This window comes from Saimiri boliviensis, chromosome 9 (assembly GCF_048565385.1).
Source record: "Saimiri boliviensis isolate mSaiBol1 chromosome 9, mSaiBol1.pri, whole genome shotgun sequence".
Lineage (NCBI taxonomy): Eukaryota > Metazoa > Chordata > Mammalia > Primates > Cebidae > Saimiri > Saimiri boliviensis.
In genome coordinates this window covers 86,732,265-86,758,834 of record NC_133457.1, presented here as the reverse complement: position 1 = coordinate 86,758,834, position 26,570 = coordinate 86,732,265, and the positions used below count along the sequence as shown (strand labels likewise).

The following is a 26,570-nucleotide window of genomic DNA, read 5'->3' as shown; positions in this document are numbered from 1 at the left end:
CCTACTTCTGCTGTTTCTTACATCAATTTTGTTCACTCTCCTTATTTGGCTAATTTTATTATGTTTTCTTTTAATTTCCCTTTCTTGACACTAAAAATAGATTTTCTTCTCATTAGAAAACACCTGTGACCTAATTTTATATTAGGTATTCATATTTTATCTCTTTTTTCCCCTTTTTGTTCTACTTTATTTGCAAGAAATACATTTTTAGTATGATATTCCCACAGGGGCATGCAGTGTGACCTTGACTCTGATTTTAGAATTCTGTATTTTAGGTATTGACCCATTGTACTTGGTTAATTTTTCCTCTTTGTAATAAGATAGATGTAGAGAACTAAACTTGTAAGTGTAAAGCTAAGGTTAAATGGATTCTGACGGTATTTGTACTGATTCTGCTACTTAATATGATGGCTATAAACAGCATCTCATCTGTTTAATGTCCAGTCCACAGGCCGCACGGCTTTAATGGAAGCATCAAGAGAAGGGGTAGTGGAAATAGTTCGAGGCATATTGGAAAGAGGAGGTGAAGTGAATACATTTGACAATGAGAGGCATCACGCTGCTCATTTTGCTGCTAAAGGAGGCTTTTTCGATGTAATAATCAATTCCTTGCTTTAAAATTTGTTGCTAAAACTTTTCTGTCCCTTGTCTCAAAATGTTTATATGTCATATAGATTACACTAAGGCAGACTTTTTTTCTGAGTTGTCTATGTTGCTGTCATCTTGATTTCCCTAAATTACTCTAAAATTATATCTTTTAAAACTTTATCTCTTTATTTAGTTTTATGTGTTTTCAAATTTACTTATTTAATATTGTTAATATTTTTGCTGTGCACTTGATGATAATAATTTAAAATTCCTGCCACCTGGGACTACTGTATTTTGTGCCTTCAATACATACTAGGATCTTCAAAATATGATATGATCTAATTATGGGAGAACAGTGCCCTCATACTCTTATGTCCATGATGCTTGTGTGCATTAGATAATGATATACCTGAATGTTAAACTCAAGTATTCTGATTACCTAAATGTACAGCAAAGAATATCTCTTGATATAGTAACGTTGCAGAAACAAAATAGGAATTAGTACTATTTTTTTAATTCTGAATTTCATCTGAAATTTCTTTACTTAATTTTCTTTGAGTTTCAACATAGTTATCTTCATTTATATCACTATTTTCCCAGCAGTAAAAGTGTACGCAAAAATAGAAAACACATTTGGTAAAGAATTTCCCCCTGGATGCTGTTTTTCATTGCTCTCATGCTTTCTTAAATTACCTACACTAACAAAAATGGTAGTGCCGCGTCTAAGTATAGAGTTTTCTCTGCTCTAGATCAATGCTATTTAATAGAAATTTTGGTGATGATGGACATATTCTGTATTTGTGCTATACAGCACAGTGCAACACAGTGTCCATGCGGCTTTTGAGTACTTTAAATGTGGCTAGTGAAAAAAATGAATGAAACTTAAATATTTTCAATTTAGTTCATTTCAATTTGAATGTTCAATGGTCATGCCTGTCTAACTGATAATATACTGGATCACGCAGGTCTAGTTGCCAGTATTTATGTAATAAATGTACATTTCTATTCCTTCACAATATCCGCTATTTATTTTACAGATACTGAAGCTTCTTTTTGCCTACAATGGAGACATGGGACTGATTTCGTTAAATGGGAACACACCACTTCATTATGCTGCCATGGGTGGTTTTGCAGATTGCTGTAAATATATAGCTCAGCGAGGTAAAATTGTCTAGCAATTTTGTGCTTAAAGTATTTATGATTTACTCATGTCATAGACTAGCAGAGACTTTGGGCCTATCACTTGTCAGTGGCTTATTTTTTCTATAGCATAATTTCACCCATATGTAGAAAGAAAATTGAAAATTATTTCTTATACTACCCCTCTGTTAAATCATGAATCTGATCTTAAAAGTGATGAATGCCCATTTCTCCAAAATGTTTAGGTTATTGTTAAAACCTGAAGGGGATTGTTCCTGAGCCAACTAATTATTAAAATACTTACGGTTGAGGGCAGGTTGTGGTGGCTCATGCCTGTAATCCCAGCACTTTGGGAGGCTGAGGCAGGCGGATCACTTGAGATCAGGAGTTCAAGACCAGCTTAACCAACATGACATAACCTCACGTCTACTAACAGTGCAAAAAAATTTTGCTGGGTATGGTGATGGCACCTATAGTCCCAGTTACTTGGGGGACTGAGGCATGAGAATCACATGAACCTGGGAGGCAGAGGTTGCAGTGAGCCAAGATTGTACCACTGCACTCCAGCCTAGTGGACAGAGTGAGACTGTGTCAAAACAAAAACAAAAACAAAAAAAAACCTGATTAAATTCCTTATTTTAAAAATGCCAGCATCAATCTAAAAAAGGACATACACTGAAAACCATTTGCTTTCATCTGAATTTTTAATTATTTTATTTTAAAAAATATTCCATTATATCAAATACAAAGATAACTTTTCTGGATAATTTGCAGTTGTGGGGAAAATAATTTGAGGGAAAACATGAAATGAATACTTTCATGGAAAATTTGAAACATAAGCAAAATTTTTAATTTTTTATTTTCCTGTAGCTTTTAAGTATTAATTTAGAAATATGAACGATATCATAAATAGCTTAATGAGTTTCTTAAAATGAAAATATTAATTATATTTAAGGATATGAATTAACTTTTTGTTAATTACATGCTAATTAAATGCACATTAAAAGCTTTTTAACTGTTATCAATAGAACTGCATTTTGCAGAACTGTAGATATTTTTTCGAGTTTATGAGAAATAGGCAAAAACTTAAAGTCTAACAAGTCTATAATAGAGCAAAGAAAGTGTTTTATTTTTCTGTCTTCCACATAGACACAAAATTTTAGAAGTCACTAAAATTGTAAGACTAACATGCCCATATTAACTATAATCGCATAAGAACAGATCCATTTTTACTTTTATAAATGTATACTTTCTCTATGCCCCCAATATAATAAACCCTTTTGCAAATGAGAAAAAAATATATCAAATGCAGTTTTGGTTCTTTCAAACAGTCTTATTGGTTTTGTTTTCAAATCTGTCACTATTAGCAGTTTATTTTGGCATTTCAGTTAACATTGTGTGTTTCTAAAAACTAAAGATCCACCCATGTTGAGACAAGCTTCTCTAACTTCAATATATTGACTTATTTCTTATTGGGACAAATGTCACACGTACTCTATCATTTACGTATTCCTGGAATAACGTCACGGAAAGCACATTGAGAAGCCAAGAACCAGAGCCTGGGTCATGCAAAAAGGCCTAACTCAATGATGCAGAAAAGATCCACTTTCCTAGAAGAATAAACCATGAGGCTATTTTAAAGCAAATGTTTGAAAATGTTCTGCGTTATCTGCATGTTTGGAAATATAAACACGTCACCCGATCCTATGTGGGTGACCCAGTTTCACAGCAGAAGTGTTGTCAGTTACATTTCCACCTTTAGAATCTTACATCTAAGGCAGTCAGAGCAGCAAGAAACCCTTGGCGATAAAGTGCATGTTTCTGAATAAGCTCCCTGGGTTTAGTCTCTTCTGTACCTAGTTGTAAACCACTTGTGCTGGCTGGATTCATTTCTCACATTTCCTCATGATGGTCCTCTTTTGGCCCCTCGTCCTCCAGCTGGAGAATTTTATGACTCCCCCTGTAAGCACGTGAGAGCCACATCCAAGGGCAGAGAAAGGGATCTTGGGGATTCCTCCTCCTCTTCCTGGGCCCTCAACTCCCTGAGTTCTGCAGCACCAGCGAGCTGGAAGTTGAACATCTTTACCACAGAGGAACATCATTCTCACAGAGAATGAATGGATCTTTATTTGCTAATCATAAAGGACAAGACAGGAAGCTGTAAGTCAGAAGGACAGGAAAACTGCCTTTAGCTCCTTAAACTGGGATGTTGGAGTCTTCTTTTGTACACAGGGAGGTTTCTAACCAGGAGGAAGCTGGAAGCTGCAGAGGATGAGGTAAAGCAGGATGAAAATCCTTTGGTCCTTAGTGCTGGGTGAACACAGAAGTGGCTTGAGAAGTGGGAGCAAAAACCCCCAGACACCCTGAATAAGAAAAATAAATAGCTAAGTAAAAACAGCATATCAGAATTACTATGGAATTGCACTGTGGAATTACTGTGCTATGGAGTTACACTATCAAGTCACTGTTCTTATAACTGTCCAATAGAGAAAATTTGGAATATTTATTGTCTCAATAACCTTTTTTTAGTTTTTCTATTACTAGTAAAATTATCAGCCTTAGTATAAAAAGTGTGTGTGTATGTGTGTGTAGTAAAATAGATTTTTTGTTTTTTAATTTTTTGTGTGAATAGTATATATATTTGTGGAGTATGTTAAATGTTTTGATATGGGCATACAATGCTTAATAATCACATCCTGGAGACTGGACTATCAGTCCCTGCAAGCATGTATTCTTTGTGTTACAAACAATCCAATTACACTCTTTTTGCTATTTAAAAATGAATAATTATTATTGATTATAATAATATAAATTGTTTTGCTATCAGATAGTAGGTCTTATTCATTCTTGCCTTTTTTTACCTATAGTTTAAAATTTTAATTTTTGACAATACCAAGGAAAGTATGAATCCTGAAAAACATAGTCTGACTACTTCTTCAAAGCCTTACACATACAACGGATTTTTAATATCTCAAAACACTTATTATAGACAACACAGCCTTTTTGGTAGCACTAAATGGATTCCCTAAAGTGTTCAAAAAAGGTTATTTCTTTGGTGAATATTTACAAATATTGTTGGTCTCATCATTTTGTTAAATAAGGGACCAAAAAAGAAAATGAATTGTAATGTCTAACATGCACATACATAAATATAATGCTGAACTCCTCAGATTGAATTACAAATTACATTTTCCTCTGTGAAGGTTGTTCACATGGCCATACCACAAAACAGCAGATTAGTATAAATTATATTATTTAATGAAGAGTATAGAAAAAATAGACTTTATGTTTGTACACAGATTTACAGTCTAAATCATTCAGAAGCACATGAGTATTCTTCTGCTTTTCAGATCTGAGTTCATAAGGTCCTAGGTAAGCTGTTTGAATCCAGCTTCTTTCCAAATTCAAATGCATCCTTGATCTTTTCCTATTGGCCTGAAGTCCCCTGAGCAAGTGTACCAATATGGTATATGTTTCAAATATCTCTAAGGATAAATGTTCTAATCCTACTATAAATTCTTAACTTCAGAATTCACCAAAGTGGTGCTCACAGAAAAAAATCACAGCTGAATTTTGTAATTATGAAAGCAAAATGTATGCATCTTTATAGACACATAATTTGGGGACACATTTTTTACGAATCACAAGAAATTAAGAAAACAGTTGGATAAATGTCACTTATTAGCCATGCAGATGCCTTGGCACCATTCATAATTATGATGCTTTATGTTTTAGGATGTGACCTGAAATGGAAGAATTTAGATCATAAAACGCCCAGGGCTGTGGCTAAGGAAGGTGGCTTCAAAGCAGCAAGCAAAGAAATACGCCGAGCAGAGAGAATTGCTAATAAACTAGCCAGGCCAGGAGCCAAAAATCCAAATCCACTCTGGGCCCTTAGACTGCATGATTGGTCTGTAGAACGTGAGGCTTTCCTCCGGGAAGCCTTTTCTGCTGTTGACAAGGGCGATGGGAGCGTCAGCAAGAATGACTTCGTGATGGTGTTGGAGGAAAGGCAAGATTATGCAAGCTCAGAACAGCTGGCTGCCATTGCCCAACTTCACGAGAAAATCCGGGGAGGAGGAGTCAATATTAATGAATTCTTTAAAGGAACCGGATATTTAAGCAAGGCTTTTGTTTTAGGATCCTATGGACCTAAGAAAAAGAAAAAAGGGATGGGCAAAAAAGGAAAGAAAGGTAAATTTGTCTTACCCCTTCCAATCTGTGTCATTCCTGACAACGCATTTCCACGCCGGCAAGATGGTGGGCCACCATATTACATGATTGAGACCTACAAGAATGTCACTGATAGCAGCCGGTTTAACAGGGATCATCCCCCAGAACATCCCATTCAGGATGACTCTGCTTGGTACATTGATGATTCAGAGAAGGCATTTTCAAACATTAATATTATCACCAAGGCAGGGGATCTGGCTTCTCTGAAAAAGGCCTTTGAATCAGGAATACCTGTGGATATGAAGGATAATTATTACAAAACTCCACTAATGACGGCGTGTGCAAGTGGAAACATAGATGTGGTCAAGTTTCTTCTTGAAAAAGGGTATGCATCTCAGTAGAGAGAGGTTTAAATTTTCATGAGTCTTCACATTTCAAGGAAGTAAAAGGAAGACATTAAGAAACGTTTAGTTCCAGAATTTTTGTAACATAGAAAAGTGCTACTTTATTAAAGTCTATAATGAATTAAGGCTTTAATATATAAAAGCCTTTTATTAAGGCTATAATAATTAACTTATAGGCTTCATTAAAGAATGCTATTAATGCTTTGTTAAAAGTGCTGATATATTATAGGCTTTAAAGTCAATAAAATGCCCTATAAAAGGTATCATATTATTGATGGTCAGGGTTAGAAAAGGAGAATTTATGTTAGATTCTAAGCCCCTTTGTTAAAGCCTGTAATAAATTAATTAGGCCTATAGATCTTATATGGGAAACCAGGATAATGGGAGCATAGGATTGTGTGTACACAAGGATATTTTGCCAATTATGCACAAAGTGAAAGCCAGTGTTTACTCAGGGTTAATGGAGTCTTCTGATTACTACCGGCCTTTTGTCAATGGCAGCACAGCTCAGTCCTGTCTTAAAGCTTCACCTAGATGTGAAGTCACTTTTTAATCTGCCTCTATTTTGGGTATCTCAGCAACTTCAAACAAGTGGAATGGTGGCTATAATAACATGTTTTGGTCCTAAAACTTGCTGCCTTCCTCCAGAATGGGGCAGTCTTTTCTCTTGTCATGTAAATATGTTTAAACTATCAATACATGACATATTTATAATACTTAATTTCTTAGACTACAACAATCACTCAGGTTTAATTCCTTCTTCTTCCATGGTTGTATTACCTGGGGTGAGTTTCTTAACATTTTTGTGCCTCAGTTTTCTCATGTATTTACATAATGAGACTGTAGTGGGATTCATGCCACAAGATTAGTTAAAGATTAGATGAGTTAAAATATGCAAAGCACTTACTAACACAGTAATTGCATACTTCAGAAATAAAGTATTAATCTTACTAGTACTTTAATGTTAAAGAAAGACTCAAATTTGTATATTATCAAGAGAGCAACTAATGAGAATATGAACTTCTGGACAGTGAATTTCTAAACAGGACTAAAGTTTTAAATAATACATGGTAATATTTAGAATTTTAACAATGAAGTTTCATTTAAAAATGTATTACGTGAAGAGAAAGTAGACACAAAATGGAGCAATATAACTTTTATATGTCCTGTCAGCTTTTATCTTCCTTGGATCTAGTTTATAATTTTCCTTGATTTTAACCTTTGCAAAATTGTAATCCCTAGAATCTAAAGTGCCTTTTAATGTAGATATACACAAAGGAAGTTAAGACTCTCAAATAATACAGAGCAAAGAGGTTTGAAGAAAAATTATGGCACAGAGTTTACAGTTTAACAACTTGATAGAACTCTATGAAATCTTACTTTGCCTTTTCAGTGTCCAGTCCTTGGAACAACCAGTATTTTTAGTTTGTGCATCTATCTTATTTTATAGAGCTAATGTTAATGCAGCAGATAATTTTCTGTGGACTCCACTTCATTTTGCATGCCATGCAGGCCAACAAGACATTGTTGAGCTTCTTGTTAAATCTGGGGCTTTAATAGATGCAGTTTCAATCAACAACTCAACTCCTTTAAGTAGAGCCATTGAAAGCTGTAGACTGGATACTGTGAAATACCTACTTGATATTGGTGCTAAATTCCAGCTGGAAAATAGAAAAGGTATGTGTTCATATTATTGATGATTAGGGTTGGAAAAGGAGAAGTTATGTTAGCTTCTAAGCCCCTTCTGATTCTATTCTCATAGGCTTGCATTGTCCCCTGGGTTCCTGGTGCAAACACAAGCCTGAGTTCAATGTTACGGAAGTTTGTCTTATGCCAAATACCAATCAACTCACTGGTGTCAGAGGGCCATTTCTTTATGTTTGCAATCTTTCATGGACTGAAATACTTTTGTAAAATACAATAAAAATGATTTCTTAGAAAAATAAAATGAAAAAAAAAACAAAATACAAGGTCAAATCTTTTTAATCTTTAAATTTTAATGACAAAATTATATTAAGTTGCTATAAGCATTTATAAACACTTATTTTCTGTAGTTACTTCACCATGGATCAGTAAATATTAGTTTGTGAACTTGCGCCAGTTTGCAAATCACACGTTGAATTATTACACTTTTATTACTGTTAATTCCTAATAATGGCCTACTCTGAAGACTCAGCCTCTATAGAATTTGGATTTCTTAACGCTGGACAAAGTAATTCCTGAATTGAGGCTTCCCTGACTCTAGGAAGTAAATACATGGCCTTGTATCATAAATACAATGCAGGAAAAATTTTAAAGTCATTTGAATATATTTGAGCTCTGGTTTGGAAGTATCATTTTCCTATTTTGGAAGCCATTGCTTGCTTTGACTCTAAGTGGGCATTGTACCTCTGGTTGGTTCAGGTGGCCTCTGACTCACAGGTACTACTGTACCTGTCCTGCCTGACGATATTATGGGTAACATAATGCGCAGCCATCAGCTTCCCCAGGCCTTTTGGAATTTACCTCCTTACATCAAGGAAAGGGGAAGATAATGCAAAACTATCACACAGAAGGAAATTTGCACAATATGGGGAGAGAACAATCAATTAGATATTTAAAATGTAATCTAATATTTCCTGTCACTCTTTTAAGAAACATAGTCAAAAAACTAAGAAAAAATAATTTTGTATATTTAAGTGGCACTATACATCATGGGATTTTAGAGCTGTGACTACCATAGAGAATATCTGACCTAGATCTGTGAACTTCCGTATAGATATCACTTGCTATAGGAATCACCTTTATTAGGGCAGGCTTAGAGCTGATGTGCTGAGATATTTTTCCACATGGTTTATCATTAATATGTTTATAGTTACTCTGAATTTATGTTTGTTTCAACAGGGCATACTGCCATGGATGTTGCAAAGGCATATGCTGATTATAGAATAATTGGTCTGATTAAAGAAAAGCTAGATAACTTGCAAAAATCAGCAGAAACTCAAAAACTAAAAGGCAAGACTCCTATACTGAAGACTGAAGGCCCTGAAATTAAGAAAGAAGAGGTAAGAAAAAAAGGGTGATTACCCATTAGTAATTGGAACTCTTTAAAAATCTGTTTAGGGGAAGCCAGCAGCACTATTTATATATTGTTGTACAACATGGGCAAGATAATATGCAGTGCATACTTTCAGTACCATTATTATATAGTACTTTTAAAGAAATAGCTAATAAAATTCCTATCACTGAAGAGCCTAAAAAGTACTCACTGCAAAGAGAATCCATACAAAAACCAAATGGGTTCATCCAAATACAATTAGAATGTTGAAAATGAAAACCAAAATTTGTATTATATATGTATGTATTGATCCTGAATTATACAGATTTGATGAGATGGTCCAAATAGGGAAGGAGACTAATCCTTATGAGGACTGAAATAAAGCATGATTTTTTCTTCATTTTGGTCCACCATATCCCCTTTCATTGCCTACCATATCCCTTCCCCCTACCTGCCGCCTACACCCACGAATTTTACTGCTGAATTCTGGGATATGGAGCCATTGTAACTAGACTATTCTGCAAAATGATTATAGAAGATTTTAAACATTTCTGGTAATCCAGAGTGCTTCTAAACTGCAGCAGAAAGTTGAAGTTGTTTCCCATGGGAGTTACTGAGACATCAAGACTTTACCATTAGCAGGGAACCCTAAGTGTGTCTCTAGGTTGGATGCTTTCTTTAAGGAAGCAGATTTACTGGAGACACTTGGCTGATATGGGACAAGAAATGAAAGTCAAGAAGGAAAAGCTTTAGTGTCATCAAATTGGAAAAGGTTGGGGAAATGTAGGGGTAAGAAGTAGATAGGATGAAGGGATTATAGACAGCAGAGTTGTAAATATGGAGGGTGTTAGGATGGCAAAAGGTGGATCAGTCAACTAAAGGAGGATCAATCAACTAAAGTTCTTCCTTTATGCACCGTTATTTAGTAGGATTCCATCCTTCTGATTAATGAGTGGCCACAGATCAAGGATGGGTATCTCAAAGACTTATGTGATCTTCTACCAATACTTCTAATTCAAGTTAAATAAGGCAAACTATCTCTCCCTATCTTCAAAGTTATAATAATATACTATTTTATCTCAAATTATAACTTGCACAGTAGCATTTTTAGGTTTTTTTTCTGGCTTCAGAATAAGATGTGAAACAGCAAATAATATTAGAAAGTAAATATAGATTTTTGCAATTTATAATTTTTGGTCTTGTTTCCAGGAACCACTGTCATCAATTTATGCTGTACCAACCATATCAGAGGGAAAGAAAGTGCCAAGGGATAGTGTGGTTCATCTCAATTCATTGATTACCAGTGGTTATACCAAGAAAGTGGATATCACATTTATCCCACGGAGGGTAAGTGCTTTGAAAGTATCTTCATAGCAAGGTAGAAGCTCATAATGTCATTTTTATCAAATGCTTTTTAAGTAGAATATCCAAACAAATCTACAAAATTTGTCTTTCACAGTTACTATTTGCGAATGTTCTTTTGTCAGGTTCTTTTTTTTTTTTTTTTTTTTTTTCTTTTTTTTTTATTGCATTTTAGGTTTTGGGGTACATGTGATGAACATGCAAGATTGTTGCATAGGTACACACATGGCAGTGTGCTTTGCTGCCTTCCGTCCCCTCACCTGTATCTGTCATTTCTCCCCATGCTATCTCTTCCCACCTCCCCACCCCCCGCCCCTCCCCCATTTCCCCCCAACAGACCCCAGTGTGTAGTGCTCCCCTCCCTGTGTCCATGTGTTCTCATTGTTCAACACCCGCCTATGAGCGAGAATATACGGTGTTTGATTTTCTGCTCTTGTGTCAGTTTGCTGAGAATGATGGTTTCCAGGTTCATCCATGTCCCTATAAAGGACGTGAACTCATCGTTTTTGATGGCTGCATAATATTCCATGGTGTATATGTACCACATTTTCCCTATCCAGTCTATCATCGTTGGGCATTTGGGTTGGTTCCAGGTCTTTGCTATTGTAAATAGTGCTGCAATGAACATTCGTGTGCACGTGTCCTTGTAGTAGAATGATTTATAATCCTTTGGATATATACCCAGTAATGGGATTGCTGGGTCAAATGGGATTTCTATTTTTAGGTCCTTGAGGAATCGCCACACTGTCTTCCACAATGGTTGAATTAATTTACATTCCCACCAACAGTGTAAAAGTGTTCCTATTTCTCCACATCCTCTCCAGCATCTGTTGTTTCCCGATTTTTTAATGATCGCCATTCTAACTGGTGTGAGATGGTATCTCAATGTGGTTTTGATTTGCATTTCTCTGATGACCAGTGATGATGAGCATTTTTTCATATGTTTGTTGGCCTCCTGTATGTCTTCTTTTGTAAAGTATCTGTTCATATCCTTTGCCCATTTTTGAATGGGCTTGTTTGTTTTTTTCTTGTAGATCTGCTTTAGTTCTTTGTAAATTCTGGATATCAGCCCCTTGTCAGATGGGTAGACTGCAAAAATTTTTTCCCATTCTGTTGGTTGCCGATTCACTCTACTGACTGTTTCTTTTGCCGTGCAGAAGCTGTGGAGTTTGATTAGGTCCCATTTGTCTATTTTGGCTTTTGTTGCCATTGCTTTTGGTGTTTTGGTCATGAAGTCCTTGCCTACACCTATGTCCTGAATGGTTTTGCCTAGATTTTCTTCTAAGGTTTTTATGGTATTAGGTCTGATGTTTAAGTCTTTAATCCATCTGGAGTTAATTTTGGTGTAAGGTGTCAGGAAGGGGTCCTGTTTCTGCTTTCTGCACATGGCTAGCCAGTTTTCCCAACACCATTTATTAAACAGGGAGTCCTTTCCCCATTGCTTGTTTTTGTCAGGTTTGTCGAAGATCAGATGGTTGTGGGTATGTTGTATTTCCTGTGAGGCCTCTGTTCTGTTCCATTGGTCTATATCTCTGTTTTGGTACCAGTACCATGCTGTTTTGATTACTGTAGCCTTGTAGTATAGTTTGAAGTCCGGTAGTGTGATGCCTCCCGCTTTGTTCTTTTTGCTTAGAATTGACTTGGCTATGCGGGCTCTCTTTTGGTTCCATATGAAGTTTAAGGTGTTTTTTTCCAGTTCTGTGAAGAAGGTCATTGGTAGCTTGATGGGAATAGCGTTGAATCTGTAAATTACTTTGGGCAGTATGGCCATTTTCACGATGTTGATTCTTCCTAACCATGAACATGGAATGTTTCTCCATCTGTTTGTATCCTCTCTTATTTCGTTGAGCAATGGCTTGTAGTTCTCCTTGAAGAGGTCCTTTACGTTCCTTGTTAGTTGTATTCCTAGGTACTTTATTCTCTTTGTAGCAATTGTGAATGGCAGTTCGTTCTTGATTTGGCTCACTTGAAGTCTATTACTGGTGTATAGGAATGCTTGTGATTTTTGCACGTTGATTTTGTATCCTGAGACTTTGCTGAAGTTGTTTATCAGTTTCAGGAGATTTTGGGCTGAGATGATGGGGTCTTCCAGATATACAATCATGTCATCTGCAAATAGAGACAATTTGATTTCCTCCTTTCCAATTTGGATACCCTTTATTTCTTTTTCTTGCCTGATTGCTCTGGCTAGAACTTCCAGTACTATATTGAATAGGAGTGGTGAGAGAGGGCATCCTTGTCTAGTGCCAGATTTCAAAGGGAATGCTTCCAGTTTTTGCCCATTCAGTATGATATTGGCTGTTGGTTTGTCGTAAATAGCTTTTATTGTTTTGAGATACGTTCCGTCAATACCTAGTTTATTGAGGGTTTTTAGCATAAAGGGTTGTTGAATTTTGTCAAAAGCCTTCTCTGCATCAATCGAGACAATCATGTGGTTTTTGTCTTTGGTTCTGTTTATGTGGTGAATTACGTTTATGGACTTGCGTATGTTGAACCAGCCTTGCATCCCCGGGATGAATCCTACTTGATCATGGTGGATGAGCTTTTTGATATGCTGTTGCAATCGGTTTGCCAGTATTTTATTGAAGATTTTTGCATCTATGTTCATCATGGATATTGGCCTGAAATTTTCTTTTCTTGTTGAGTCTCTGCCGGGTTTTGGTATCAGGATGATGTTTGTCTCGTAAAATGATTTGGGAAGGATTCCCTCTTTTTGGATTGTCTGGAATAGTTTCAGAAGGAATGGTATCAGCTCCTCCTTGTATGTCTGGTAGAATTCAGCTGTGAACCCATCTGGACCTGGGCTTTTTTTGGGTGGCAGGCTCTTTATTGCTGCCTCGACTTCAGACCATGTTATTGGTCTATTCAGGGTTTCAGCTTCTTCCAGGTTTAGGCTTGGGAGGTTGCAGGTGTCCAGGAATTTATCCATTTCTTCCAGGTTTACTAGTTTATGTGCATAGAGTTGTTTGTAATAATCTCTGATGATGGTTTGGATTTCTGTGGAATCTGTGGTGATATCCCCTTTATCATTTTTTATTGCATCAATTTGGTTATTCTCTCTTTTCTTTTTTATTAATCTGGCTAGTGGTCTGTCTATTTTGTTGATCTTTTCAAAAAACCAGCTCCTGGATTTATTGATTTTTTGAAGAGTTTTTTGTGTCTCTATTTCCTTCAGTTCTGCTCTGATCTTAGTTATTTCCTGTCTTCTGCTAGGTTTTGAGTTTTTTTGATCTTGCTCCTCTAGCTCTTTCAATTTTGATGATAGGGTGTCAATTTTAGATCTCTCCTTTCTTCTCATGTGGGCACTCATTGCTATATATTTTCCTCTAGAGACTGCTTTAAATGTGTCCCAGAGATTCTGGTATGTTGTGTCTTCGTTCTCATTGGTTTCGAAGAACATCTTTATTTCTGCCTTCATTTCATTGTTTATCCAGTCAACATTCAAGAGCAAGTTGTTCAGTTTCCATGAAGCTGTGCGGTTCTGAGTTAGTTTCTGCATTCTGAGTTCTAACTCGATTGCACTGTGGTCTGAGAGACTGTTTGTTATGATTTCTGTTCTTTTGCATTTGCTGAGGAGTGATTTATTGCCAATTATGTGGTCAATTTTAGAGTAGGTGTGATGTGGTGCTGAGAAGAATGTATATTCTGCGGATTTGGGGTGGAGAGTTCTGTAAATGTCTATTAGGTTTGCTCGTTCCAGGTCTGTGTTCAGGTCCTGGATATCCTTGTTGATTTTCTGTCTGGTTGATCTGTCTAATATTGACAATGGGGTGTTAAAGTCTCCCACTATTATTGTGTGGAAGTCTAAGTCTCTTTGTAAGTCATTAAGAACTTGCCTTATGTATCTGGGTGCTCCTGTATTGGGTGCATATATATTTAGGATCGTTAGCTCTTCTTGTTGCAGTGATCCTTTTACCATTATGTAATGTCCTTCTTTGTCTCTTTTGATCTTTGTTGCTTTAAAGTCTATTTTATCAGAGATGAGAATTGCAACTCCTGCCTTTTTTTGCTCTCCATTTGCTTGGTAGATCTTCCTCCATCCCTTTATTTTGAGCCTTTGTGTATCCTTGCATGTAAGATGGGTTTCCTGGATACAGCACACTGATGGGTTTTGGCTTTTTATCCAATTTGCCAGTCTGTGTCTTTTGATTGGGGCATTTAGTCCATTGACATTTAGGGATAGTATTGTTATGTGTGAATTTGATGCTGTCATTTTGATGCTACCTGGCTGTTTTGTTGGTTAGTTGATGCAGATTCTTGATTGTGTTGCTGCTTTTTTACCATTTGGTGTGTTTTTGGAGTGGCTGGTACTGGTTGTTCCTTTATATGTGTAGAGCCTCTTTCAGGAGTTCTTGTAGAGCAGGTTTGGTGGTGATGAAATCTCTGAGTGCTTGCTTGTTCACAAAGGATTTTATTTTTCCTTCACTTATGAAGCTGAGTTTGGCTGGATAGGAGATTCTGGGTTGAAAGTTCTTTTCTTTAAGGATGTTGAATATTGGCCCCCAGTCTCTTCTGGCTTGTAGGGTTTCTGCTGAGAGATCTGCTGTGAGTCTAATGGGCTTCCCTTTGTGGGTAACCCGACCTTTCTCTCTGGCTGCCCTTAGCATTTTCTCTTTCATTTCAACCCTGGTGAATCTGACGATTATGTGCCTTGTGGTTGCTCTTCTTGAGGAATATCTCTGTGGTGTTCTCTGTATTTCCTGGATTTGAATATTGGTCTGCCTTGCTAGGTTAGGGAAGTTTTCCTGGATAATATCCTGAAGAGTATTTTCCAGCTTGGATTCATTCTCTTCATCACATTCAGGTACACCTATCAGACGTAGATTAGGTCTTTTCACATAGTCCCACATTTCTTGAAGATTTTGTTCATTCCTTTTTGCGCTTTTTTCTCTGTTCTTGCCTTCTCTTTTTATTTCATTGAGTTGGTCTTCGACCTCTGATATCCTTTCTTCTGCTTGGTCAATTCGGCTGTTGAAGCTTGTGCATGCTTCACGAAGTTCTCATGTTGCGTTTTTCAGCTCCATCAATTCACTTATTCTCCTCTCTATGCTGTCCATTCTCGTCAGCAGTTCGTCCAATCTTTTTTCAAGGTTCCTATTTTCTTTGCGATGGGTTAGAACATGTTCTTTTAGCTCATTGTAGTTTCTTACTACCCATCTTCTGAAGTCTGATTCTGTCATTTCATCACCCTCCTTCTCCATCCGGTCTGGTTCCCTTGCTGGTGAGGAGTTGTGATCACTTTTAGGAGGAGAGGTGTTCTGGTTTCGGGAGTTTTCTTCCTTTTTACGCTGGTTTCTACCCATTTTTGTGGGTTTATCCACCTGTTGTCTGTCTCTGTCCCAGGGAGTTGGAGCTTTATGAGTTTCCGTTGCACTACTGCCTTTTTTGATTTTTCTTTCAGGTCGGACCCGCCCAGCTAGCAGCACGCCTAGCCTCTGCCTGCCCGCAGGGGCTTTGCTGAGCTGCTGTGGGCTCCGCCCAGCTGCCCTGAGCTCTTCCCTGTAGTCCTTTTTATATGGGCGTAGTTAGAACTGTCTGGGCAATGGTGGCCCCGCCTCTGTTATGGGGGACTCTCTCTGTTGTGGCAGGTTGCCTCGGCAACGGCGGGTTGCCTCGGCAACGGCAGCCTGCCTCCGTAGCGGTGGAGAGTCTCAGTAATGGCGGAAGCCCCTCCCCCACGGAGCCGGACCGTCCCGGTTCAGCTGTGCTTGGTTTGAAGGGCTCAACCCAGAGGGTTTCCAATTACTGTTTTTGTTTTCGTTGTTGTTGGGGGTGGAGGGGTGGGACCAACCGAGCCTGATCACCTGGCTCCCTGACTCTGAGTCTTTTCTTTTAAGTTGAACGACCCCGCGTTCCGGTCGCTTGTTGAAAAGGCGCCGGGATCTCCCGTGCTGCGACTCACGGAGTCGGCTCGAACCGCGGCGCAGGCTCCTGGCAGATTTTTTGCCTAGGAATCTCCTGGCCTGGCTCGCTATTTCAGATGAATGGGCTATTCTGCCGTCTCAAGGCTCTGCTCGCCAGCTAAGAGGGCTCCCAGACCAGTGGCTTTTGTACGGAGAACCGCAGCAACAGGGAGTGGTCACAGCAGCCGCGCGGGCGGAATCAGCCCCTCGGGGGCCAAAACAGCCGCACCGGCTGGGACTGCGACGCTGGCGACCCCTCTGCCTGGGTATCTCCTGGTCTGTGGGCAATAAGAGTTCGTCTGGAAATGCGGCGTCCACTCACCCTCTGCACTTTCACTGGGAGCTGAAGTCCTGAGCTGTTCTTAGGCGGCCATCTTGAAAGTCGGATCTCTTTTGTCAGGTTCTGCTATTTTCAACTCAGTATGCCCAACTAATAGTTCCTGGCATCTGGTTCTCTTTCTATTACTATTTCTGTATTGAAATTTACATTTTCCTAGAAAGGTTGAAGTATTTGTGAATCAATGGCATGTTCTCTAGCTGTTTAGTCACCAAGTCCTAAGGATACCTTTTTTGGGGGAATACTTCACAGACCCAACCCATCTTTGTACTTACTACTACCAGCTCACTTGGGAGTTTCATATCAAACAAGACTGGATTTATTCAGTAGCTTCCTCAAACATCCACAACTAAAGAGGTGGAGGCATCTTATGGGGAAAATAATTGTCTTTTCATTGCCCATCCAACCACGCTGAACAAGCAGCTCCCCTCGCCTTCTATTATAAAAATAATTTTGACTTCTACATAAGACATGCAGGTAGTAAGCCCAGATGATCTTCTAACTCCTTTGCTTCCCTATTTTGGTATTCTAAAAAACAAACAGCAGCTGGTCTGAGCATACCTGGCCAGAGAAGTAACTGGAGAACATTTCTGACATTAGATATTTAGACAGTCATCATCAGAAACAGTGTGATGTTCATGTAACCACTGGTGTCATATGAGAGAGGGGAAGAAGTTAAAACACATCTAAAAGTTAATTTAATAGTTTTAAGTTAAAACTATAAAGAAGTTTTTAAGTTAAAACTGTGTACTGAAAATTGTCTGGATACTAGCATATTTACTGGCTGTCATACTCATACCTGCTCGGGCATGGCTATTTTTTTTTTTTTTAAGATTTGGAGTCCTGAAGCCACAACAGCAGAGCTGATCAGGAAGAGGGAACTGCGGCGGGAGAGGTTTACATATGAAGTGGACTTCGATGATTTTATGATGCCTTTTCAGAAGAACATCACAGAAAAAGCTCGAGCAATGGAAGCTGCCTTGAAGACCTAAGTCGCAGCAGTTACTTCTTGGGATAAATGCTTTGGGACCCAGGGACCAATCTTTGGAGAAAGTAGAGATTTCCATCAAAGCCAAAGCAATCCGTACACCAAGAACTTGTTACCAAATCTTTCTTCTTGCTTTAACAACTCTTAAGTATTCTGAGCTGTCTAGAGATGTATGTTATTTTGAGATGAATGTTATGTCATTCTGGATAAATCCCCAAACCCCTTTATGAAGGTAGTGAAATACATGGCATGTGGGTTATAAACATGCTGTCAAAAGATTTCCCAGGTCTCAAACTCCTGAGCTCAAGAAATCCTCCCAACTGGGCTGCCCAAAGTGCTGGGATTATAGGTGTGAGCTACTGTGCCAAGCCTGCTTATTAAATATGCATTTCTAGTGGAAATTGATGAAAACAATTTAGGTTTTAGAAAGAGAAGCGTATTTAATCTTTTAAGGAAGGAGTTTATTTCTCACATGCTATTATAAAGTGTGTGTATCGGATACCTTGGGTTGAATATACTTTCAACAGCCCCAGCTGTTAAAAGCCCTAGCCCTAGATACATAGCCCCAGCCCTAGATTAATAGATATTAGGTTGGTGCAAAAGTAATTGCAATTTTTACCATTACCTTTAATTGCAGCAAAAATCACAATTACTTTTGCTTCAACCTGATAGCTAGCTAGAAAGACAGATAGATGATTGATTGATAGATCAAAAGATAGGTAGATGAAGAGATTTATTGCAAAGAGTTGGCTTACATAATTTTGGGGCCTGGATGGTCAAGTGCTAAATTTGTAGGGTAGGCTGTCAGGAAGTACAGGCTGGAAACATGCACGAGCTGTCCCTGAAGTTCACAAGTGGAATTTCTTCATCACAGAAACCTCAGTTTTGTTCGTATCCCTAAATACTTCAGTATGTGTTTCCTAAAAGAAAAGGCATCCATTTACCTAATCAGATTACGATTGTCAAAATTTCAACTGTTGTTAAAGTGACTGATGGGGTCAGGTTCATCTAAATTATCTAAGACAATCTCCTTTACATGAAGTCAGTGTTGGTTGCATATACACAATTCCTTCACCACAACACCTAAGATTAGTATTTGATTGAGTTACTGCTTCCTATAACCTAGCCACGTTGAGACATAAAATTGACTATCTCTGGAGGTGTACTCCGGAATAAAAAGCTAGCTGAGGCATTGCTCACACCAGGAAACGCAGTGGGTACTAAACAGGAGCTCCAAAAATAACCAATGTCCCACTGGCCAAAAAAGAAGTCACTTTAGAATCTGTCTTACTAGAAGGCACTAACTCCAGATTACAACTTGTCAGTCACATATGGATTAAACCCCTTTCCTCTAACCTCCTCCCTCTCTTTCCAAACTTGGAGGAAACTTTCACAGGAGCCAGTCATGGAGGAGAAGGGAAGAGAGACAGTGAAGCAGGTAACCATGTCCACCTCTTTGGAGGAGACAGAGCTGAACAGGGGTTGCTTACAAGCATTGCCATTTGGAGCCAGGAGATTTGCTATTACAACTACATTTTGTCTGTTATGTAAGGTTTTGTTTTCGTTTTTTGTTATTTTTCCTTTGACTTAATTTCATATTTGTGGAAAGTTGCAATAATTTTACAAAGAACTCCTATATGCCCTTTACCCAGATTACCTAAATGTTAACCACTTATCACATTTGTTTATCTCTTTCTCCCTCTACATATGTGTGTGTGTATGTTTAATTTTCTTCCCCAATTGTTTGTCAGTTGAAGATTTGATGTTCTTTCTCACTAAACATTTCATTGTATATTTCCTAAAATCACAGTGTTCTTTTGCATAACAATATCACCATTGGCAAAATAAGGAAATTAACACTTAAATGAACTATTTAATCTATAGACTTTATTCAGATTTTGCTTTCTGTCTCAATAATTTCCTTTGTACTCCCAGGTCATAAAATACATTCATTTGCCCCATCTCTTTAGTCTCTTTTAGCTTAGAACAGTCTATTTTTCTTTGCTTGTTTGTTTGTTTATGACAGTATATAAGAACACAAGCTAGTTATCCTGTAAAGTGTCTCTCAACTTTGGTTAGTCTTATATGTCTTCAAGAATAGATTCAGGTGATGCTTTGGGGGCAGTGCACCCTTCTCAGTACATCATATCAGGAGGCACATGAAGTTGACACATGATGTAAACTTTGTAAACTTTAACTGAATTTGCAGTTGAGAGAAATGCAAATAAAAGTAAAGATGCAGTAATAAATCATAACTGCATAAAATTAACTGTAGTACATACTGTACAACTCTAATAATTTCATAGCCACCTCTTATTGCTATTGTGTTGAGTTCAAATGTTGTCTTTTCTCAACTTTATTGTAAGAATACAATATATATAACATACTGAATATGTGTTAATTGGCTGATTAGGCTATCAGTAAGGCTTATAGTCAATAGCAGGCATCCCCAAACTACGGCCCACGGGCCGCATGCGGCCCTCTGAGGCCATTTATCCGCCCCCGCCCCGCCGCACTTCAGGAAGGGGCACCTCTTTCATTGGTGGTCAGTGAGAGGAGCACAGTATGTGGTGGCCCTCCAGTGGTCTGAGGGACAGTGAACTGGCCCCCTGTGTAAAGTTTGGGGATGCCTGGTCAATAGTAAGCTATTAGTAGCTAAGGTTTCGGGGAGGCAAACCTTATACATGGACTTTTGACTGCAAGGAGAGTCAGTACCCCTAACTCCCTAGTAGTTTCCTTGTACTTAATATCTTATGGATAGGTACTTTGAAACTATGAAAATTTGCTTTTACTTTTATACTTTCACCTACTAATTTTACCATCTGTGGATGATTCTTGCCTAAAATACTTATTACAGTATCAGTTGCAATAAAATAATTTCTACATTTTATCATTATTTCCATTTCTTACTTAGCCTTCTGCTATTGGGCAGAGCTTTCTTTTTTTCCTCACTGATTTATGTATTCAAATCAGTGTAGACTCATGAATTCCCTTTTTATTTAATGGGAATTGTATATGTGTGGGGACCAACTCAGAACTCCAGAGTTGACATAAAGATTATTTTAAGCCAAAGACATTTGAGATTTAACATACCATATGCAAGGGAAAAAAAGCCTTCTCAGACCTTTGCTTATCTGACTACAAGCAGTAACTTCTAGAAAATAAGGCTGCCATAATCAGGTTTCATCTGCTTCTAGAACACAAATAATCCTACCCCAAATCCCTTCTACAGAAGTGTTGTATGGCCCTGAAGGAAATGTAAAGACCATTTATACCTGTATAGATAAACATTACCACATGTATTTTTATCTCCTGTTTGTTCACCTGAAAACCCATGTATCTTTTAAAAAAAGTCATTGTGTTTATATAAATGCCTTCTCCCCCTCTGCTTTACTTATCAAGATGATATATGAACCACCAATTTTAACTATCCCTTTGAGTTACTCATCACTGAGTTCTCCCAAGAGTATATGCCTTGCATGCATAAATAATTTTTTTTTCTCCTGTTAAAATGCCTTTTGTCGGTTTAATTCACAGGCTCCAGGCATTGAACCTAAGAGGGCAGAGGAAAAGTTAATTCTCCCCTATATGATCGTTTACTATTATTATTAATTTTGATGTTCAAATTGTTCCTAATTTAACTAGTGGAAAACCCTTCAAGTTGGCTCCTGATAAAAAGACATTTTGTTTTCTAAAATAATCAGAGGACTCTTTATTTCTTAAATGTGAGAGAAAATGCCTACCCTTGGCTTCCCTCAAGAACAAGGAAAATGACTGCAACAGCAGATTTTCAGAGGTGACCACTTTCTGTTTTCACTCTAGTGAGTACAACATTTTTAAAATGTCAGTTTGATACATAGTGGTGTCCTGGGATCACCTTCAGCGACTTGCAACTATAAACTGAGAGTGAACATTAATGTTAGGTCCTATTAACTTTACCCACATATGGAATGTTTTTATTTTAATTCCTCACCAACATGTTTAAAGGGGAGTTGTGTGAGGGGAACAGTTACACAATTGACTGAGTTTATTTGGAGTTTAATGCTAAACCCAAACAGAGCAGAGGCACAGTTCTAACAGTGGCCTAGAAGAACATCAATGCTATTCAAAGAGTGGTCCATAGGCCAGCAGCATCAGCTCACAGTGAGCTTGGTCCCACTCCCCGCTGCCCAAAATTATAGTACTGAAGTTTATATGAGCATAACAAAAATGTTGTAGAGGAAATCTTACTGGCATAAAAAGACCATCAATGTTGCATGAAAAGTATACTACAAGCAAGTAGTATAATATCAAACTTGTAAACGCGCAACACGCACATAAATAGTAATTTTTCTGGGTCTTAGAATTATGAGTTAATCTGACCTTTATTGTTTTATTTTGGCATACCTGTATCTTCTGTTTCTCTCTCTTACTTTTTCTCTCTTTCTCTCTCTTTTACAATGTACATGTACTGTACATGTACTTTGTAATTAACAATTTTTTTTAAAAAAAAAAAAGTTAACACAGAAGTATTTGCTACTTTTAATGCCTTTTTGTGCATTGCATTAAGATTCTCTCAGAAGACATGGAGCCAATAATTCAAGAGGAAATAATGTGTGAAGGGAGTGCTCCCAGAGGAGAGCAGTAAGGTGTATGAAACAGGACAGGGAAATGAAAAGAGCCAAAGAAGGGTGAGATTTCAGATGAAGCCACAGCTTCTGAGTAGCCCTTGGGATCTGTAGTGCACAGGCAAGGAGCTGGCTTCTAGGTTCCTGTATCAGCCAATAGCTGCAGGCTCGAAGGTCTACTAGCAAGGCTGATCCAGTGCTCAAGGGCAAGTCTGCAAAGGTCATGGTGAGAATTATTGACTAGAAAGCATGCAGAAGCTACGGCTGCAGGCATAGCATAGGAAAGGGGACAAACGCACTTATCTTTAAACTTACACTTTGGTGAACTGGGTAAGACTGTGGGTTTTATATTAGCAGACCTGGATTTGAATCTGCATACTGTTAGTAATCTGCATTTACTGTCTGCTTGCCTGTGGATTAAGTTATGAATGGTCATGACTCCCGATTTTATCATTTATAAACTAGGAATAATAGTAATATGTCCCTCAATGAACTCTTATGAGACTCTAGTGGAATAACGTCTTTAAGGGTGCTCAGTCTGTGTCTACACCTAGTTGGTGGTCAATATGTGGTTTGTTTTTAATCATCATTCAGGAGGAAAAGTGAACCAAAAGAAGGCACAGGAAGGAATAAGGACCCAGACCTGGACAGTCAGAACAGAAAGGGCTTCCTGGTGCAGATTCACTTTCAAGCCATCAAAGTGATTTAAACAGATATATGCGTGGGTTTGTCTATCCATATATACATATAGATATAACACCATATATATATCACACTATATATATATATCACCACTATATATCTATATATCACCACCATCTATCATATCTATCTATATATATAGAGAGAGAGAGAGTTTTTTTTTTGAGACAGGGTCTCACTGGAGCACAGCGGCGCAGTCACGGCTCATTGCAACCTTTCCCTCCTGGGTTCAAGAGATCCTCCTGTCTCTGCCTGCTGATTTTTTAAAAAATATTTTGTAGAGATAGAGTTTCACCACGTTGGTCAGGCTCGAACTTCCAACCTCAAGTGATCAGTCTGCTTCCGCCTCCCAAAATACTAGGATTACAGGCCTGAGCCACCGCACCTGGTCCTGAACATGCAGATATTTTATCTGCATATTTATCCACTTTATCTAGTTTCTCATCAGAGAAAAATGAAAAATTCCTATTTGCCGTGAGATGTAGTTACTAATTTCAGTAGTAGTTCCAGTGGATTGTGGCCCAAAGGTTATCTAGGTAATTACTAGTTAGGTAATTAAAATAATGTCTTACGTCAAGTTTCCTAGAAATAGCTTAGATGGGGAATCTAGTGCAAGTGACTTACCGAGGAGGAATGTGTCAGGAAATGAGAGAAGCAGAATAAAGCAGGAAAAGACCTGAGGGAAGGATATGATCTCAGGAGGGATTTAGCACCAGCCTAATTTCGTGGGAAGCTGTGGAAGATGAATGGAACCACATAGGCTGTCCTGCCCAGAGGGAAGAAGGCTGGGCTATTATATCCTGCATCGATCAGTCATTTGCTGGTCCCTTGTTCGGAGAGAAACCTTACAAGTATCACCTGGCTGACTGGCAAGGTGGCTGGGATCAGCCAAAGGCAATCCCCAGAGAAGTGGATAGCGCTTAGCCTCCAACCACAGCAGCTGAGCACTGGGTAGGCCAGCTGGTTGAGGGGATCTGGGCAGTGCACCAAGAGCATCTCCTATAAATGGCATGCTCTTGTATGCAAAGTTTAGGTGCAAAATTTCAGAAGGTGACTCGAGATCGTTTTGCATGACACACTTTGTTTTTAAAAAGAATATAACTTCAACAAACTTCCGAACTTGCCTCATTGTTACGAATAAAGATGAATGAGCAGGAACAGCGTTCAGAACTGACTTGGCAGCTACTTGAAAGGGGTATCACACATCCCACTGGTGGTTTCTGTTTCTTCAAACTTGAGTGTTATCAATTGTTAAAAATTACAAATATGACAGACAGAAAGACGTACTCAGCCTTATGCTCAGGATAAGGTCACGTCTAATTGATACAAATCAATCATCCTCAGTGAAGTTAGTTTAGCAACTTTTATTAAATTCACACTGCAGCCATGAAAAGTGCCCAAAAGAACTACTGAGCCTGTACTTTGTCATTAAAAAGGGTGGTATAAAAAGAGAGAAACAGGAAAATTCAAATGCCTTCTCCACATCAGGCATAAATGTGAAGTAAATAGTCATCTGCTGAACTATGGTATTATTAACTATACAGTATGTATATTTTGTTATATGGATTTCTGTTTATGTAACAATGCATCCTAGGGGAAGTTAACAAATGAAAGTAGATGGGGTGTTTGTGCATATCAAAGAATCTCATGTTAATATTCTTAGATCCTTAGGTAGTTATTACTGCATTGTGAACTTCATCTGAGTAATAAGAAATAACTGAATATTGTGTTAAGATTCTGGAACTGACTGGAGATTTCTTTTATCCTAGATAAATAATTGAGTATTGTGTGATGTGAAGTGATGTGTGACGTGATGTGATGTGATGTGTGTGTAGGTATGTGTTTATTCAGGATTAATAATTATGGTACTTTTCTTTTATCTTCAGTAAATAAGACTTTGAAGAGGAACTAATATGCAAAGAGATGATTTATTTTTCATAGGCTTAGTGACTTTTTATAAGATGTTTTGAAATAGCCATACATTTTTCAAAATGTGGGAGATTGTTAGATTCTTCATTATTGAGACCCGCAGGCTACAGTTCTATGCTTTCCTCTGAAAAGCACTAGAAGTGAGAGAAATAAGTATTCCCTCATAAAAATTAAATAATGAAATTAACACACAAAGAACAAAATGAGTAATTAGTATTATTGAATGCCTGAATATATCTCAAGTTAAAGCAACACTTCCCAACACTTCCTAAAGATAACAAGTCAACAAAAAAGAGGACTGATCAGCAATAGAAGATCACAAAATGAGAGTACATAGGCAGACATTGTGTGTTCAGACTCTGCAGAACTCTAGTCCATAATAAACATGCATCTCAGTAGAGATCGAGACTTTTCATGTTGTCAAAGGCTGGTACCACTAGAATGCTGAATCTGTCAGCAGTCCTTGCTCTACATATGATTTGGTTTTATTCATTCAGCAAATATTTATTGAACACTGATAATGAAAATCCAAGGTCTGTCTCTTACTCTTTTCATGGTGCCTGACAGGAGAGCAATTCATCCAGTTTGTATGTCCCAGGTTTCTGCATTATTTGGCTTCCAGTTGGATCCAAACAACAGAAGGTGAGAGAGGGAGGAGAGGAAAAGCAAGGTAGTTCTCCCTTTCCATCTTTGCCTTCATCAGCATCCCTGGCAACAGCTGAGACTGTCTCCCCCATAGCCCCAGCTCCCCACTGACTCTCCTGGTGTGGTCCTAGTTGGCCCCAGGTGACCCTGACCTCTAGGCTCTGGTAATATGACCCACTCCCTCTGTCCCTTCAGCCTGTAAGGGTTCAGTAAAGGAACGACCAACCATTCTACTATGAAAGCCAGACTCCCAGATATCACCATAACTTTCTTTCCCCAGCACACATCCACCCCAATTTAACTCCACTTAATCTCTTAAATTCTTGTGACGCTTCCTCCTGCTATCTCCACCCATACCACCATAATCTACCTTATCATCTTACTCAGAAAACCAATGAGAAATATTCTGATCTGTTCTTTTTCTCCTTCTCTCCTGCAGTCTTTCTATATGTTGATGCCAGAGAAATCTTTCCAAAGATGAAAAGTGATTATTTCAGTACTCTACTTACCATCTAATTAAAAGACTTTCAAAATTATCATTTTTCTTAATAATATAAGACAATGTATGTGAACATGGCCTGTGATCCCGAGTGGTCTGGCCACACTTACTCCTCCCCCAGATCAAGCCTTTAAACACTCGCTGTAGACAGTCTGTTATTTTATTTTATGTATATGCTCCCACCTTTCATTAAGTTTTTGCATGAACTATATCCTCCTTGTCCAGGAATTCATTTTCCCTCCTCTCCCCCAACCCC

At 38.1% G+C, this 26,570-nt stretch overlaps 2 protein-coding genes across 2 annotated transcripts in view; one reads left to right on the top strand and one right to left on the bottom strand.

Moving 5' to 3' along the window:
- Nucleotides 1-19,736, top strand: part of ANKEF1 (ankyrin repeat and EF-hand domain containing 1) — a 30,438-nt gene extending 10,702 nt beyond the window's left edge. The window contains exons 4-10 of the mRNA XM_003933205.4: nt 445-594; nt 1,626-1,749; nt 5,464-6,286; nt 7,756-7,982; nt 9,189-9,349; nt 10,552-10,689; nt 17,778-19,736. Of these exons, the coding sequence (XP_003933254.1) occupies nt 445-594; nt 1,626-1,749; nt 5,464-6,286; nt 7,756-7,982; nt 9,189-9,349; nt 10,552-10,689; nt 17,778-17,936 (1,782 nt within the window). The 3' untranslated portion in view covers nt 17,937-19,736. The remainder of the gene's footprint in view (nt 1-444; nt 595-1,625; nt 1,750-5,463; nt 6,287-7,755; nt 7,983-9,188; nt 9,350-10,551; nt 10,690-17,777) is intronic.
- Nucleotides 1-26,570, bottom strand: part of LOC141585555 (uncharacterized) — a 181,116-nt gene that overhangs the window by 14,965 nt on the left and 139,581 nt on the right. The gene's annotated exons all lie outside the window — the stretch shown is intronic.